Source organism: Gastrolobium bilobum, unplaced genomic scaffold (assembly GCF_033153095.1).
Source record: "Gastrolobium bilobum isolate Gb01-03AN ecotype WA unplaced genomic scaffold, APGP_CSIRO_Gbil_v1 utg2193, whole genome shotgun sequence".
NCBI lineage: Eukaryota > Viridiplantae > Streptophyta > Magnoliopsida > Fabales > Fabaceae > Gastrolobium > Gastrolobium bilobum.
This window is the reverse complement of record NW_026897609.1, coordinates 286,725-304,221: the sequence shown is the minus strand read 5'-3', so window position 1 is coordinate 304,221 and position 17,497 is coordinate 286,725. Positions and strand designations below refer to the sequence as shown.

Genomic DNA, 17,497 nt, shown 5'->3' with positions numbered 1-17,497 from the left:
AATATAAAACAATTTTTTTTTTTTTTTTTTTGTATATCAATAAAACAATTTCTGATTACTACAAATCTTGCGATTATATATAATTGATAAATATGTTCATTTGATCTCAATTCATATCTATACAAATAAACATAAGGTGACAAAATTTCAATGGCGCATAACACTCTGGAAATTAAAGATTAGATTAGAAGTGAATGTACAAAGTAAATAAGGGTAAGAATGCTGGGGATTACGGTTCTCCTTTTTGTAACTTTTTTTGATTAATTAGACCCCAATATCTTAAAAAATAAATGAAAGAGCATGAAAACGGGTCTTCTGTTGATGTTGCTTGCTACAAATTTCCCAGCTGGTTATAAGAAACAAGACTTCATAGAAACTCTCGATTCATGACACACGACTCATGAGAAAGACATTTCTTTAAGTTGGGAAAAATAATTTGTTGTGACAAGAGACTTGAGCAACTTACAAACCAGCACCCTCGACAAACATCATTCTTATTCGTTTTCCCAACATGTTTCCTAGTTGGTGACAAGAGGCTTGGTCTCCATAATTGTCGTATGATGCTCCACATGTTGCCTCCGGACTTGGGGAGTTGATACCTTCTTCTCATATGGATCTACGTTGAATTTTCCATTTCCACATTAGGATTGTTACTCATTCCTTCCTGATTATAATGATAGAAAATCATAATTTTAAAGGCACTTCATATATATGACATGGGAAGTTATACTTTTATTAATTTAATCCTTCAAGATTGCTAACATTATGTTCCTGCATTGCTGTTTTTCTATATTAATAATAATCATGGTTGAACTTTTACAAACTAGAAGAAATCTAGATCAACACCTCAAAGCACATGCAAGTTTTTCATTAATTAAATTCAGTGAGTTCAATTCAAAGGTTGACTAACCTGTCTCGCAGGTAAAATATCATAATCAGTGGCTCCTCCCAGATTTCTGAGTCGATTCAGCTCAGGCAAAATGATAGAACCAAGGTCTGGTCTGTCACGTTTTCTCATCTCACAACACTTTAAAGACAACCTAGCATAAGATAAAGTTTCTCCAACAGGCCAATCTGTTACATTTGGATCAAGAACCTCTGAGAATTTACCATTGTTGATAGCCTCATCAACCAGGTAGGCCACACCAATAGGAGGCTTTCCAGTAATAATCTGTAGCAGAACTATGCCTAATGAATATATGTCTGATTTTACACCCAATAATCCTGTTTGTTGATACTCCGGGTCAATATAGCAAAATGTACCAGCTGCAGTTGTCTTGTGGTATTGAGTGGTTTTGTTTGGTACTTTAGGGGGAACAAGCCTTGCCAAACCCACATCAGTGATCTTGCTCACATAGTTCCTGTCCAAGAGAATGTTTGCTGGCTTGAGGTCACGATGCACAACTGGCTCTGGTCTTGTCTGGTGAAGATAAAGAAGGCCAGTGGCAATTTCTGATGCTATTTTGAATCTAGTCTTCCATGGAATTGGTGGAGTATTATCTTTCAGGAAGAGGCGATCTTCTAAGCTTCCATTTTCCATGTACTCATACACAAGGCATCCGTACTCTGGACATGCACCTAGAAGTGGAACCATGTTCGGATGTCTTATGGTACTCAAAACATTAACCTGCATTGGAGCCATTAAGACTCAAGACTCTAATTTTATATTATAATCCTTATATATTTAGAGGTAAGATACTTTGATATCAGTGTCAAATTTGAAGTTTGACACCTCATCTGAGAACCGTTAGATAAAAAAAATCAATGATGTCACATACTTACAAATCAGAGTCGTTGATCTTTTTTTATCTAATGGCTCTCAGATGAGGTGTCAAACTTCAAATTTGACACTGATATCAAAGTATCCTAACTCATATATTTAATATTGCATAGTTACTCATGTGATGTGACCATCACTCCTTTTTATTTGCAAAAATTATGGTTACCTCTTGTTGAAATTGCCTCTCCCCTTGGGTTATGTCTGGTTTCAAGGCCTTAACGGCAACAACAGTGTCATCAAGCACCCCTTTAAAAACAGGTCCATATCCACCTTCACCAATTTTGAGAGAAATGTCAAAGTAATTTGTTGCAACTTCAATTTCTTTAATATTGTATCTTCTCAATTGAATATTGTTATGTGCACTTGCATTCAATGCTCTCCTCCTCTCTTCTTCCTCATGCATGGCTCTTATTTCTTCCTTCTTTCTCTTCTGGGCCTTCATTTCTTCTAGGCGTTTTGACAATATTTTGGTTTTCTGCAATGCAGCCTCTTCAGCAAGCCTTGCTTTTTCAACGTTCTTTTCTTCTTGCCTTAACTTTTCAATCTCAATTGCCTAAATGACAAACACCAGTCTTTTTAAGTTCTCTTTTCCAGTGCATTATTCTGAAAGCCATTGGGGTAAGGTAGAATTTATAACATGACATTACCTTATGTTTTGCTGCAACAGCTTCCCTGTAGGCCGTACTATTCTTCTTTGATGTTCTCTTTGGTTCTAGTTTTAATTTCCTTATTTCTGTCTCCAAGCTTTTCTGTAAGATAACTCAAAACAAGGGGGGAAATTTAATTATCCATTTATGAAGGGGGAGGTTATTTTGTGCTTATCTGCACATGTTTTCAAACTACTTCATAAATGGAAATGGATCCTCTCATGTGCCAAAAAAACATGATATGGTCATGTGCGAAGATCACAACCATACAAAGGTAAATCAACGGTTATGATTTCGTAACTACTTATTTTATCATTTTTTCTCTCTCCTCCTTTTTTACCAGTAATCCATCTTTGTATGATTATGATTCCCCACATGACATAATCATGTGAATTTTCACGAGGATCCAGATCCTTCAGAAATAGGTTTTGTTTTTGTGATAGCAAAATAGAGGGGGTATATATATCTAACACTCAAGCCTCTTTCTGTTTTATATATATGACAAATTATTGTTACCAAAGATGTCAAATTATGCAGTACTTACTGAGGAATTTGTAGAAGATTTGTTCCTAGAAGTATTTGAGTTCTCTACTATATCTTGGTTTTCATGTGACGTCTCAGTCAATTGAGAACCAATTGGCCTTGAAGTATCACCGTTGATGGAACTTCGATTTGATGAATTTTGTGAGGAGCAGTTTTCATCTGATGGTCTTATTAGTGAAGTAGTCTCTCCATTGGACATACGTGGTGCCACCTGTATAGCGTCGTTGTTTTGACCAAAAGATGCCCCACCATTGTTTGAGCCTTGCCAAATTCTATGTTTTAATGATTTTCTGTATAAGTGATCGTTAAAATGCCAAGAACATATAATCAGTCAACGCCGAATTACATGTTTGAATGATTTTTTTGTAGAAACAAACAACAGACTATCAAAATGCTGGTGCGGGAGAACCCAGTATTCTCCTGGGAGAAGATAGTGTAATTTGTAAAAAAATTTATAAACAGATCCTTCCCCGTATATATATATATATATATATATATATATATATATATATATATATATATATATATATATATATATATTGTTAACAATTTTTCTCAAAAAAAAAATAAACATATTTAAGATACCTAAACAGAATAGCTGAAAGGACTTTGGAAGATAATTCAGTGCCAAAATTAATGTAGTTATAATACTACAAGTAATACAACTAGTTTGCATACCTGTTTAAATCTTCAAGCAGAGATTTTCCCTTGGGACCAGAAATGTCTTTAAGAGATTTTGTTGGTGTGATACTAATATTTTGAGGACGACCTGCTGGTCGAATATTCTGGACTCCTCCTTTTGATATAACATGCACCATGCAAGACTCTGGCAATGACCTCACTAAGCTTGTTGGCACATCGAAATCTCTAAATTTCCTGTGGTTGAAATTTGGCAAGACTATTTTTTCAAAGAGACCCAAAAAATATTTTCCTCAAAGCTTATCAAAATAGAGGAGAGATATACTTATGAACTAAAAGTTTTTACAACCTCTCGTCATCAAATCTTAACCGTTGATTTTTGCAATTTCAACGATTATAATTTATTAAAAATTAATAATTAATTAACAAGTGTGATTCAATAAATTATAATCATTAAATTGACAAAAAATCAACCGTTAAGATTTGGTTATAAGAGATTATAAAACTTTTAGGTAGTAAGTATATCCTCTTTCGTCGAAATAACCTAACTTTTTACAAGAGGTAAAATATGCTAAAATTATTAGCAGTTTGAATTACAGGTGCAATTTTATACTTCAGCAGTGATCAAACTAAGAAGGGTGTCGTGTGTATCACCAAAAATTAATTGCATGTGGGTGTGAGAAAGAAAGAGGACCTTATAAGAACATTCCAGCGGGAAGCACCGACAACAACATTGCTTATAGAGTTGTCAATGATGTAATTAATAAGCACGCTTGGAACATCAATGCTATGCATGACCAACTCCTTTGCTATAATCTGAAATACTCCATTAATGTCAATGAAATGCTATGGTATTAACACAAGTCCTTTCTAATAATGCTCAAAAACCAATAAGCAAATGCTAGGATTGAATAAGAATTTAAACTTTTGAACTTTAGCAGAGAAAGTATAAATTAATTTTAGAACATGATTGACTCCAAATTTGATTTTTAATAACCAGATAATCCTCATGGCACTCTAGTCCTATAGGTAAACAACAATATATAATCATGGCCATGGAAGGAAAAACTCACCCCCTTTCGAGCACAAAATCCTCGGAAGGGAAGAAAAAGCTGGTGCAATTCTTCTTCGGTTGGTGGACGACCTTGTTTAGGGACATCATCAAAATTATCTGCATAAATCAAATAAAAAACAATATATAAATTAAAAAGTTAATTGTCCATAGAAAGCTCCTATATTTATATATGAAAAATTATAGAAGCAATAATATAATTAATGTATTGATTGGATAAATCAAAATCAATTGTTACAAATTTAAGAGGCATAGGCAATATAATTTCAGCAACCCATAATAGGAGGGTCTCAGAGAAGGGTACCTACGGGGATACAAGGCCTTGGTTCTAACGTGAATGAGGGTGCATGAGGAGTTCTTCTTCAAAAGGTGATCGACGGCCCAAATGACAGCGCATTGGCTGTTCCGGTCTCTATCGATGGCGATGACGGTGGACCCTTGTTCATCATTTGAAGCCATGGATAAGATATTGAAAACGTTGGTTTGAAGGGATTCTAAGAGCAATAATCAATGAGGTTTATCCCATGTATGAGTCATGGTTTTGACCCCTTTTTACTATTTTTGGTGGGAATATAGGTTACACCAAAAGACCGTTGTATAGTTACTTGTTTGAAACATGTTCTCCTCGTCCCAAACAATACAATAGTTGACCACTTCTTTACTAGATATATACCTGAGTTGGATCGAACTGTAAACCCAATTTTAGCAATTTGAAACTGCAGTCATAAATATATATACACACCCATTATTAATTGGAGCATAATGTTTGGAATGAGAATAACTGGGTTAACAATAAGGCAAAGATTAGTTTCAGAAGAGAAATAATTATATTCGAACCTTCCTACGGTGTGTACGGTAGCAAGATGATAAGGAACATTGTCTCCCATCACATTTTACCAATAAATGTTACGAAGTTTATATGCGGGCAATATTAATTAATGTTTTTGTATTTTTTAAAATAATTGGGTTAATGAATATTTCAATTTAATCTATTGTGATAAGCCTATTATGATCATATTGAGTTGGGCTTTTGGCATCTTTTGGTATTGGGCCTAGTTGGGCAGCACAATGTAGGCATTAGTGTCTGATTAGGCTTCTGTGATTGATGGACCCATCAGACACACTGTTCATTAGGGTTTTGCTATGTCTCCTCACTAGCCTATTTATATTGGGGGTAAGCCTCATGAGCTGAATTGGTTCTTTACATGGTATCAGAGCATCGGTGTCCCGGGTTCGATCCTCGTCGCCCCCCACTTTCTTTCAGGTGAAATTTCTTTGTTCGCACAGGTAGGTGGGCATGTGTATTGTCCACCCTTCAAGCCCAATGGGCTTTCGTGTGAGGGGGCGTGTTGAAATATATAAAATCATTAAATGTAGCCTCACCCAACAGCTTAAGCTTTTGGGTTGAATTGGTTCTTTACATGGTATCAGAGCTTCGTGTCCCGGGTTCAATCCTCATCGCCCCCCCACTCTTTCTAGTGGAATTTCTTTCTTAGCACAGGTATGTGGGTCTGTGCATTGTCCACAAGTCCAATGGGCTCTCTTGTCTCTTGTGAGGAGGCGTGTTGAGATATATAAAATCATTAAAAAGTCCTCACCCATCAGCTTAAGCTTTTGGGTTGAATTGGTTCTCCCATCGCTGAGGGCTGCCATTTTCGGAATAGGTTATAGAGAGGAAGATATGGCATGTAGTTCCCTCCTTTTTTCCGCTTTGTGATGATCCAACTTTAATTTCATATTGTTTCGGTATTTTATAATCATATACACGATCCAGTGTTAAAATAATTCTTACATTTGGTATCAAAGCTTGTGCATATGATTATAGAATCCATGTAATCAAGAAATTGAGATTTTTTTTGGTACAATGCATTAATTGATGAACTATTTTTTATTCGATTAAATTGAGAACCTTAGAGTTTTTGTTTTACACATTGAGATCTTTTCATTAATATATGTTATGTGTATTTTTGTATTGAAGGGGAATTTCTATTCCCAAATTTTAGGGTTCATAAAAATAAAAATAAAAATTGACATCGTTACGTTTCGGCTTCGACGAGATGAAATTTGAAGTATGTTTTACCCAAATGTGTGAAGCATATGGTTGCACCCTTTCTCTTTCTAATCTACTTAAGGCTGGATAATCGAGAAATTATGATATGCGGAAGGGTCTAGAACTTTAATGGAGATCATGAGATCATGGAGTTGAGAGATTGTAACAGGGCCCTTTTACCACATTTTAAAACGGTTTAGTTATGGATACCATATTAAAACGGTTTAATTCAAATTAATTATAGAAAAAAATGACACGAAGCAGAAATTCGTTACACTGTGTAGCGAATTATGCTTAGATTCTGTCTGCTTGACACGTGTTATTTTTGCTGATTGTGCAGCCTAACATGACACATTTCGCTACAGTGTATAACAAATTATATGCAAACATATTTCGCTATACAGTGAAACAAAATATGCGCGTGACATTTTGAGAAAGTTTACTGTTAAATCGTAGTCTTTTAAATTTTTTTTGCACATGATAAAATAGTCACTATTCCATCACGTTGAGCTGATAGTAAGGGGAGGAGGGTAAGGGTAATGGGTTTTGTGTATAGGCATCAGATGCGGCAGCCAAAATACTGCTTTTAAGACGCAGTACTACCAACTTCCCGTTCCAGTCGGACGGTGCAGCTTTCCCATTGATTGGCCAAACTCGTCATGTTTAGATTCGCGTTAGCTCTGGCCTGCCACTGATAAAAATTATAGTTTGTATACAATGTCTCCTAACAATAAATGCAGCTCTGATTCAAACGCTTTTGACCATATGAAATTGCGCGTAATTCGTCGCTGCAAATGTTGTGTCTTAACGTGGTAACTTTGGTACCGCATCATTATGCATTACAATAATAATAAATTTGGTTAGAAAATTAATTCGGTCAAATTTTTTGAAAAAAATAATTATTGATAAATTTGATTTGATTGCTGCAAAAAATTATTGAAAAAATAAATTAACATATTATATATAATAGTAGGAAAAAATGTAATTAAGCCTTAAAATGAAAATGAGCGTAATACAAATACAAATGATTATCCGAGAAGGAAACATATGCATTAAAAAATCTGCATTTATCGTTTACCGAAAGAAAAAAAAAAAACTGCATTTATCAAAGCTTGCTTTATTAAAGTATTCCACGGTGGCCAACGCAAATACGATCATAAAAAAGGTGACATCACAAATTCCGTGGTGGCAATTAATAGCATAAATTTGATTAAAAAACAAAGGTGGTGTCAGACTGTCAGCCTACAATAAAAGTATTCTCTATTATGTTTCAATTGTTTTGGTTGATATGTTACCATTTTTTTCTGGGTAAAACGTTACGATTCAGTTTTACGGTAATACCTTTACGGATCTAACAATTAAAAAATTAGGGGGAGGTCAAAAAAGAAAGGAAAAGATACGTTTGATCGGAGGTGAAGTTAATAATTTTCTTCGTAAGTATTACTTTTATATTTAAAGCTAAATTTTAATTTTCTATTTCAAGGGTTACTTCTTATGTGATGTTTTGTTTTCTTTCTCATAGAAAAGAAGTAAATATATAATTTAACCTTTCTAGTTCTCTTTCCTATTGATACTAGGCTATCACTATTCTTCACTTTAATCTTTTTTAATATTGCTATTAACTATTGATTTTGATATTCAATACAAATTTAACAAAATTCAAATATTAATTTAGAATTAATCGAACGCTTCAAGTTTCAACTTTACCATATCTATGCTTATTTGTAAAGTTTTAAAAAAGGCTTTACGATTCTTAACTTTTTAGTAAAAGTCGATTTTTCCCCTTTTCTTTTTTTCGCATTGGAATAACAACAATATAATTTAAAAAAGAGAGAGGTGAGTTTAAGGGTGTCCGCATGAGATTCACAGGGAGAGAGATGGGAAATGAAAAGGAAAAATAAAATATTATTAAGAATCGAACCCATACATTATTTTTTAGATTTTATAATTCTCATTCAACATGAGAATTAAAATTTTTCTACACATCTTTCGATTTCCGTGCTGACATGGGTTCTACATATAATTTTTTCTAACATATGAGTCTCACATGTTTTTTGTCTCTACAACATAAAATTTCAATTCTTATTCAACATGAGAATTATAAAACCCTTATTTTTTATGTCTTTAATATTACCGTATTATTTGTCATACCGAGACCAATGCACATCACTTTTATTATATTATTAATTACTTATTTTTTTAGATAATAAAGTGAGATAAATACATTTTTAAAAATATTATCTTTCTTTTTTTAAGAAGGCAAGTTTACCAAGAGAGTTTCTTGCATTTAGGGTAACAGCAAGCTGGTTAAACTAGAAGGGTAACAGCAAACTGGTTAAACTAGAAGACAAAGTCAAATATTCTGTCTTAAGAAAGAGAACATGCTAAAAATATACATCACAAACTGAAAGCTTGCGGCCAAAGAATTGAACACTGTTCAATATTTATAGACCATGGTTAACATATTTTTTTATTATTTGATTAATTGTATATAAATTTCATGAATAACTTATGTCTATTTCTATAAATGAGGCCAATATAAAATTTTAATTGATTATTTTTTAAAAAAAAATATACCAGAAAAGTATGTGCGTAGTATTTAATATAAAGAATAAAAAACTAACACGCTGTTCGACGATGACTTGAAACAAACTTTGCATAACGCGTTTTCCCTCAACATCTATGAGCTCTATTCACAATTTTCATTACTTGTCATTGTCTTTCCAAGTTTATGCAATTACGTCACCCAAATTTTGAAGTTGAGTAATCTGTGATTGTCTCACGCGGAAAGCATGGCCATGACCGCATCATCTTACTGTCTGCTAGAACCTATAACATTTTTTTATGCTCATTAGTCATTACAGGCTACATATTTTAATAATATCTTTATGTAAATCATGTTCACAAGTAAGAGCAAGAAATACAATATTAATAGCAAAATCCAGGACTTGATGGAAAAAAAGGAAAGGAAATAAAATAAAATAAAAAAGCATTTGTGGGAAATTCCCAATGAAGATATTATGATGTGCTTGATAGATGAGTAACGTGATATGGGGCATGAAATGAGTTAGTCCAATGATTGGTCCATTGTAATAGTTTGCAAGTATCAAATAATTAATATTGGGGAAGCTTATTACAAGGCTCAATCTGACCATTTCTAAAGGGCACATGGACATGGTTTACCACCATTTTCTATTTGGCTGTCATTCCCGTGAGACAGCCAACAGCACTGAATTGCCAACAGCTTTTTAATATACATATTTTCAGACCACGATTCCCATTCCCACCCATCCCATCACTTCATTCACAAATATAGTTGTGTAAAATTTATATAAATAATTAATATATTTTATCTCTTACACATATATAAAAGTATGTAATGTGAAGAGAAAAAAAAAAAGTGACTCCACACATTTTTATATATATATATAAGAGATAATTTTATTTTTTACGACATAAGAAACACTAATCCCATTAGATAAACTAAAACAACCAATAACAAATACATTATTACTTTATATTAAATATTCATGTCCATTGTCACACAAAAAAAAATATATATATTCATGTCCATACTATATAAGCAAGCAAAGAAACACAAAAAGCAGAATCAAACCAAAGCAAACCATTCCAACAGCCATTGAGAAAAACACACAGAAAACAATTGTGTTTAAGAAAAAGATCACTTTCATCCAAATCAACTTCAAAATACCAACCACTTCACATCACACCAAAACCAAATGGAAGAAGAGGAAGACATGTTGCCACCCTTCTGGCAGCAAAACGGCAGCACCGACAGCCGTGGCCGCCGCCGCGCATACTCTGTGTTCCTCAGCTCCGGTGCTCTTCTCATATTCCTTCTTGTGACAGCACTTGCATTCACCTTCATCCTTGTTCCTACATTGCACTCTTTCACTTCCAACATTTTCAAACCCCATTCAGTGAAGAAGAGCTGGGATTCCCTCAACTTACTGCTTGTTCTCTTTGCCATAATCTGTGGATTCCTTAGCAGGAACACAAACGAAAGCCCACGTTCCTATGAAGACCAAAGCTTCTCAGACACAGCACAAGACTACACTAAACCATACCCAGAAACACAACAGCCATGGTATGAGTACTCAGATCGAACCCCTTATAAATCGCATAACAGGCTGAGGAGTTTCAACTCCTACCCTGATCTCCGGCAAGAGTCTTTGTGGGCCGCCGCCGATGAACAACGGTGGCGATTTTACGATGATACCCATGTTAACGGTTATCGTGAATTGGACTTGGATGCCAGAGAAGAAGAACTGGGTATCAAGAACATAGAAGTTGACACTTTTATCTCTTGTACAAAGGAAGTTCCCAGAGCGCGGCAGCCACCGGCATCGCCGCCGCCATCACCGCCACCAGCTCCGCGCAGTGGTGATGATCGAAGAAATGCTAAGAAAACTTATCGAGCTAGTGGCCAACCGGAAAATATGAATGAGAAATCAAAACATGGTGCTTTGAGAGCAGAGAGGTTACAACCACAGCCACAACCACCACCACCTCCGCCGCCACCACCACCGATACAGATGAGGACAGAGCAAAATAAGAAGAAAGGAGGAAGTGCAACTAAAGAGTTTTTGACATCTTTGAAGGGAAAGAAGAAGAAACAAAGACAGAGAAGCCTTGAAAATTTTGAAAGAATTCTAAATTCTAAACCTCCTACTACTCTGCCTTTACACCCACCACCTCCACCGCCGCCTCCTCCGCCTCCGTCATCGGTTTTTCATAATCTGTTCTCTTCCAAGAAAAGCAAACACAAGAAAATTAACTCTGCTTCGCCGCCGCCGCCACCACGTCATATTTCATCCATGCGTGTATACAACAAAACCGAACAGGTTCATGGGAGTGTGGCAAACCTTAAACCCTGGATGTCAAACACGAGAGAGGATTTCTATGCATTGGAAGAAAATGTGGTTACCGGTAATGAGTCACCCTTGATCCCAATACCGCCGCCGCCACCACCACCGCCGTTCAAGATGCCAGCATGGAAGTTCCGGGTGCAGGGTGACTTTGTTAGAATAGATAGCATTAGTAGTTCAAGTAGTGGTTCGCCAGATTTGGATGAAGTTGTGGAGTCACCATCCATTGAAGCAAGCCAGCGCATTAGTCCCTTCTCCCAAGATGGTGGAGAACGAGAAATCCTATTGTTCCATCCCAGCCCAGATGTTGATACCAAAGCTGATACTTTTATTGAGAAGTTCAGAGCTGGTTTAAGGATGGAGAAAATGAATTCCACCAAGGAGAAGCAGGGGATTGGGAAGTCCAATCTACGCCCTTCACCCAAAACAGAAAATAAACAAGAAAATGGACCACGTTGAAGCTACAAAAATTGATATTTGCTTTGTCTAAGTTCCTTAATTTGTTTTTTTGTATTCTTTTGTTCTTTTGAGAGTTCTTTTTCTAGAGTGGATTCTTTTGTTCCGATGTCTACATTGAGTTCAGATTCACATAGAGGAATAGGAGGATGAGTTCTTTTGTCAAAATTTCATATGACTTTTTCATTTGTAGATTTTGTATATGATACGCATAACACTCCCTTCCAAATATAAACAAATAGCCATTGCAGTCAGCGCATTTCGCTTCTATGTTTTGTGTGCTTAACACATGCAACAGAAAACAAATATCAAAATTTAAGCTCATGGTAAAGTTACCCAAAAGAGTTAAGGCAACTGTTCTTCCAAAGAAAAAAGCCTCATGAGTGGAAATATTTTAGAGTAAAATGCTGAAACTTCCCTTGTATTTTCTTATATAGACTCTAGTGTGTACTGTAAACCTAAATAATTATTCCTTGTAACCTAAAGAAACTCTGCCTAGACCTTCCCTGAAAACATACTGCATCAGACATTTCCCGTTTAAGGAAGGTTTGTGTAGCTTTTACAAACAGTGAGTAGTCTCTAGTAAAATAAGTACAAGGATTTATGTTTCTTATATTATATCCTACTTTGTGATGAGGTCATGTGACGTAAAGAGAGAAAAAAAATATGGACTCCACATATTTTTATGTGTATAAAAAATAAAATTATTTTCTATAATATGATAAACACGAATCCCTGAGTATAATATAAGGAAAGTTAACCAAAAGTATGGTTTAGGAAAACGTTTTCTGTTTTTATTTTTTATTTTTACTAATACGTATAAAAATATAATTTTATTTTTACTTTGTTCTTTATTTTGATATTTTCACCATTAAATCATTTTTATCCCTTCTTGTACAAATATTTAAAAACAAGAAACAAAATAAAAATAAAGTGACATTTTTGTAAATATTTTTTAAAGGAAAAAATATTTATCCTTTTAAATAACACAACTTGTATCATTTCACTTTCATAAAAAAGTGAGACCCACACCTTTATCTTATTTTTGTCCACTCTCTTCCTATGATCTATCTCTTTCTCTTACTTAAAATGACACAACTTTACAGTTTTTAAAATGATACACACTTTTTTCTTTTTTAAAACAGGAAACAAAAACAAAATATATTTTCTTAAATCAAACAGCCCCAGAGTGTTTTACTCAATATACTATGAAAATTTATTCTTTTTCTTTTGGAAAACATCCAATTTCTTTAAGAAAGGGTATAGATTCCCCAATGGTTCTCTATGTTAGTTATGTAATTTAATATTGTTAAATATTGCTAGTGTCACTAGTGACTTTTTAAAAAAAAAAAAAAAGGGAATTATACTAAACTATTGTAGGATATTAACAAACGGGTTAAATGTCTCCCATATTGTAAGATATAAAATTATCTTCTAATTTTATCTTTTACACTCACATAAAAATGTACAGGGTCTATTTTTTTTTCTCTTCCTTTCATATAATCCCACATAAGAACCACATACATTTAATATGTGTATAAGAAATAATTTTATTTCTTATAATATGATAAGCATCGCACCCTTAACAAAAATGTGAAAAAGTACTGTATTGTTTGGCTGCCAGATTAATACTTTTATTTTCTGAAACCTTTCCGTACAAATAACTTCTACAGAATGGGTGCGGAGGAGGAAATATCTTCCAAGACTAACTGATTTACTCTAATTGGTTACTTGTCCAAAATTTCAAGTGTGCTTGTGATGATCAGATTTTAAAAGTCTAAATTATGATCAATGAGTGAATTTAAGGAAGCTGGCAAATACAGTAATTCACCAACTAATACAGAGTCTGGGTGTTTATAACTTGTACAAGTTAATTGAACTGAGCCATGGAATTCCAATTTGTTATTACCTTGAATACCTTCAACCCAAAAAATCTTCACCTTCCCCTGCTATAAACGCTGGTTTTAACTCAAAAATTCAGCAATCATGGAGCCTCAGGCCTTTATTGAGATTACATTTGCAAGGATCATTCTTAGATTGCAGAGAGTTGCTTTGTTATACCAATATTTAGCTTAACGGCTAAAGCCACCAGCATAACACGTAAGAAATTTGTTTATTTATTCAATTTTGGGATTTTTTGGTTTTTGTGGGGTAAGGGGGTAGGTCAGCAATCCAGTTACAAGCCAATGATGAGCGTTCCTCATCTTATCAAATTCATTTCTAAAGGAGCTATTAAATGCTCAACAAAGATAATCTACAACAAAACCAGTAAGCATGCTCCAATATGAAGCAGCATACAGAATGCAAGTAAATTATGACAAGACTTAATGCTAATAGAAAGACAAAACAAAGCCTAAAGTAAATAAGCAGCAGCGAAGAAAGGACACAGGAACAAAACTCACAATGCTAACCTAGTGCTTTGGAGCCTTACTCTGCAAATACTTCTTCAAAACATCCATAACCGATCCAAAGTCTGCCTTCACTTGCATTGGTGGGTTAGCAAACCGGCAAGCCATGTCCTTGATCTCCTTGGAATGGTAATCAATTTTGGACTGAGTAAACTTCAACCCATGAGCGGTACTCACCACCACAGTCCTATCAGTAGGCTTTATAACCCCACTATTCCTCAGTTTAAACAATGCAGTCAAAGCAACCCCAGTGTGGGGGCATATAAACATGCCAGTGGAGTCTGCTTGAGCCATAGCATCCATCAATTCCTCCTCGGTTGCTTCCTCAACAATCCCAAGTGAGTTCTTTAAGGCAAAAACAGCCCTGTCTATTGAAACAGGATCACCAATTTGTATGGCAGATGCAAAGGTGGGGTTGGCCTTAACTGACTTAAACTCTTTCCACCCTGACTTGAAGTATAAATAGAGTGGATCAGCATTAGCAGCTTGAGCACAAACAAGCCTGGGAATCCTATCCACAAGTCCTAACTCTTTACACATTTGAAACCCTTTGTAAAATGCATATATATTCCCAAGGTTTCCACCTGGAACAATGACCCAATCAGGGACTTGCCAATCAAACTGCTGCAAAATCTCAATAGCTGCAGTCTTCTGCCCCTCCAGCCTCAAACTATTCAAAGAATTAGCCAAATAGATAGGCAATTCAGCAGTGACTTCTCGAATCAACTGCATACACCCATCAAAATCAGTATCAATACTCAACACAAAAGCACCATTGGCAATTGGCTGCACCAATTGGGCAAGGGAAATTCTATTAGCAGGCAAGAAAACAATGGAAGGGATCCCCGCAGAAGCACAATATGCTGATAAAGCAGCAGAAGTATCACCAGTTGAAGCACAACCAACACCAACAACAGGCCTATTCATTTTTCTCAAGCGATTCACTTGGCTAACCAAAACAGTCATACCTAGATCCTTAAAACTCCCCGTGTGACTAATCCCACAGTGCTTCACCCACAAATCACTCATGCCCAGAAACTGTTTGCCGAAACGCTCAGCCCAGAAAAGGTTCGAGTTTCCTTCGAAGGCACTCACGATGTCGTCGCTGTCGATCTCCGGCAGCACCCATTCCTTCTTGCTCCAAACCCCTGACCCGTAAGGCCAGGTGGTCTTGCCGACGCGAGAGTCGAAGAGGGTTCGCCAGTAATCGCCGTCGAATCTCTTGAGGGCTTCCATGTCGTGCTGAACGTCGAGGAGGCCACCGGATTGGGATCTGTAAACGATCTCGTCGAGGGAGTAGGACTCCGTGGAGGACGGGTCGGCGTTGAAAGGAACGTACTTGGCGGAGAAGAGGTGGGGCTGTGACACATTCTTGCGGCGAGCCTCGTCCCTGATGTTCTCGTCGGCGGCGCGGCGGAGCTTAGAAGCCTCCGGGGGGGAAGCGGATGAGGGGGAGTTGTTTTGGGTGAGGGAGGAGATGGGTTCCGATTGAGCTTTAATGGTGAAGTGGGTGGGTTTAAGATGTTGGTTTGGAACACAGGTTTTGGTTTTGAGGGAGAAAGGCGAAGAATGAAACAGAGAGGAAGAAGCCATTTGAATGAGAGAGAGAGAGAGAGAGAGAGAGAGAGAGAGGGCGGCTGTATTCGAAAGAACAAAACATTGAATGGTCAATCCAGTTTTAATAGTTGCGAGCCGCCGCGACTGTGCACGTGGATCCAAGTTCCACCAATACATTGCCATTGCCCTATTGTCATAGAAATTCAAGTTAGGATTTCATTCAAAAAGAAATTCGAGTTAGGATTAATGTAATCCATGTTTTTTTTTAATTAATATTTCCTGATGTAGGCGATGGTTATCGACTTAGCCGAGGTCATGAGTCATAGATTTCATCGGAGGGCCATGGGTCAATTTGCTGACCCGATTTTATATATTAAAAAATATAAATATATATTTTATATGAAAAATTCAAAAAAATCAAACCACCAATCATCAAAGATTCAAAATATACTTGACATAATTGAACCAATTACATCCATAAATCAATATTACATAAGCTAATCAAAGTATAAGACACATATTCCAATGGAGTTAATGAAAAGTTATATCATCAAAGTCAGGCTCTCATTGTCCTTCTTTGCCATTTATCTAAACTCTAGAGAAAGAATGTCATCACAAAGAGAATAGAATAATAGCCTCTCTAACACCCCGTTCTAGAATCGATTTGTTAACATTATTTATAATATTAAGCGAGTTACAATCACAATAATTGAATTATAGTTAGGGATAAATTTTTCTTTTTTACTTTCTTAAGCATGGTTCCGTACTTACATTATTCAAATATAGAATTGCAACTGATACCTAAAGCAAAAAAACATAATATATACACTTAACATCATTATCCAAGTAGCTACCATAAGCATACAAGGTGTAAAACTCTATTTTTCTAAACCTGGAACATGTGGCGTTCCCACTTTGGGGTCATTCCCGCTCTGATGAAAGTCGTTTCCCTCTTTGGGAAAGTTGTTCCCTTCTCTGGGAAAGTCGTTCCCCTTTCTTGGAAAGTCGTTCCCCAAGGTCATTCCTGTCCCCACGGCTGTCAAATTTTTAACAATAATTTACTACTGGTTCTGGCAGCCATGATTCAGACTTTAGGGAGAAGAAATTAGACTCCTGTGGCTTTAAAATGATATATTATATGCCCGGTTTTGTTAAGGAATGAAGGAGATATGGATGTTCTAATTCGACCCTACTTTTAAAATAAAATTTGACAGCACTTGGCTGTTCCTTTTTGTTCAGGGATACTTCCCAACACATTGACACCTAATTGACATAGATTATGGTACCATACACATATTCATTTAGGCACATATGTACAAATCTCAAGACATGCAAAATAGGCATCTGTACCCTTCCATCATAATGCATCAATTCCAATATTACTCAATGTCCAATAATCTTTAATACATAATCATAGAACTTAGCTACAAAACACTATGATCAAATCCTTGGCTCC

At 35.7% G+C, this 17,497-nt stretch overlaps 3 protein-coding genes across 4 annotated transcripts; 1 reads left to right on the top strand and 2 right to left on the bottom strand.

Moving 5' to 3' along the window:
- Positions 1-616: 616 nt before the first annotated feature.
- LOC133308556 (U-box domain-containing protein 52-like) lies at positions 617-5,140 on the bottom strand. Its single transcript, XM_061509190.1, has 9 exons — positions 4,990-5,140; positions 4,683-4,780; positions 4,304-4,425; positions 3,649-3,846; positions 2,972-3,260; positions 2,428-2,529; positions 1,947-2,333; positions 911-1,627; positions 617-664 (listed from the first exon to the last, which is right to left on the bottom strand). The coding sequence occupies exons 1-9, from the start codon at positions 5,138-5,140 to the stop codon at positions 617-619; spliced, it is 2,112 nt and encodes a 703-aa protein (XP_061365174.1).
- A 4,234-nt stretch (positions 5,141-9,374) lies between these two features.
- LOC133308530 (threonine synthase, chloroplastic-like) lies at positions 9,375-16,108 on the bottom strand. 2 transcript variants are annotated; one of them, XM_061509156.1, is made up of 2 exons: positions 14,488-16,108; positions 9,375-9,560 (listed from the first exon to the last, which is right to left on the bottom strand). In XM_061509156.1, exon 1 carries the CDS (start codon positions 16,075-16,077, stop codon positions 14,488-14,490), a length of 1,590 nt encoding a protein of 529 aa, XP_061365140.1. In that variant the 5' UTR covers positions 16,078-16,108; the 3' UTR covers positions 9,375-9,560. The 2 variants fall into 2 exon arrangements, with proteins under 2 accessions (XP_061365140.1, XP_061365141.1); XM_061509157.1 differs by having other exon boundaries at positions 14,508-16,108.
- Positions 10,472-12,079, top strand: LOC133308531 (verprolin). The gene has a single exon (XM_061509158.1). It carries the CDS (start codon positions 10,472-10,474, stop codon positions 12,077-12,079), a length of 1,608 nt encoding a protein of 535 aa, XP_061365142.1.
- Positions 16,109-17,497: the final 1,389 nt, after the last annotated feature.

What these genes read in the sequence shown, in the direction of transcription:
- LOC133308531 (XM_061509158.1), top strand. Translation starts at nt 10,472, where the DNA reads ATGGAAGAAGAGGAAGACATGTTGCCACCCTTCTGGCAGCAAAACGGC.
- LOC133308556 (XM_061509190.1), bottom strand. Translation starts at nt 5,140, where the DNA reads ATGGCTTCAAATGATGAACAAGGGTCCACCGTCATCGCCATCGATAGA. An exon ending in GATTTTGTGCTCGAAAGGGG is followed by an intron (nt 4,426 to 4,682) that starts GTGAGTTTTTCC and finishes GGAGTATTTCAG; the next exon opens with ATTATAGCAAAGGAGTTGGT. An exon ending in CTGTTGCAGCAAAACATAAG is followed by an intron (nt 2,334 to 2,427) that starts GTAATGTCATGT and finishes TTTGTCATTTAG; the next exon opens with GCAATTGAGATTGAAAAGTT.
- LOC133308530 (XM_061509156.1), bottom strand. Translation starts at nt 16,077, where the DNA reads ATGGCTTCTTCCTCTCTGTTTCATTCTTCGCCTTTCTCCCTCAAAACC.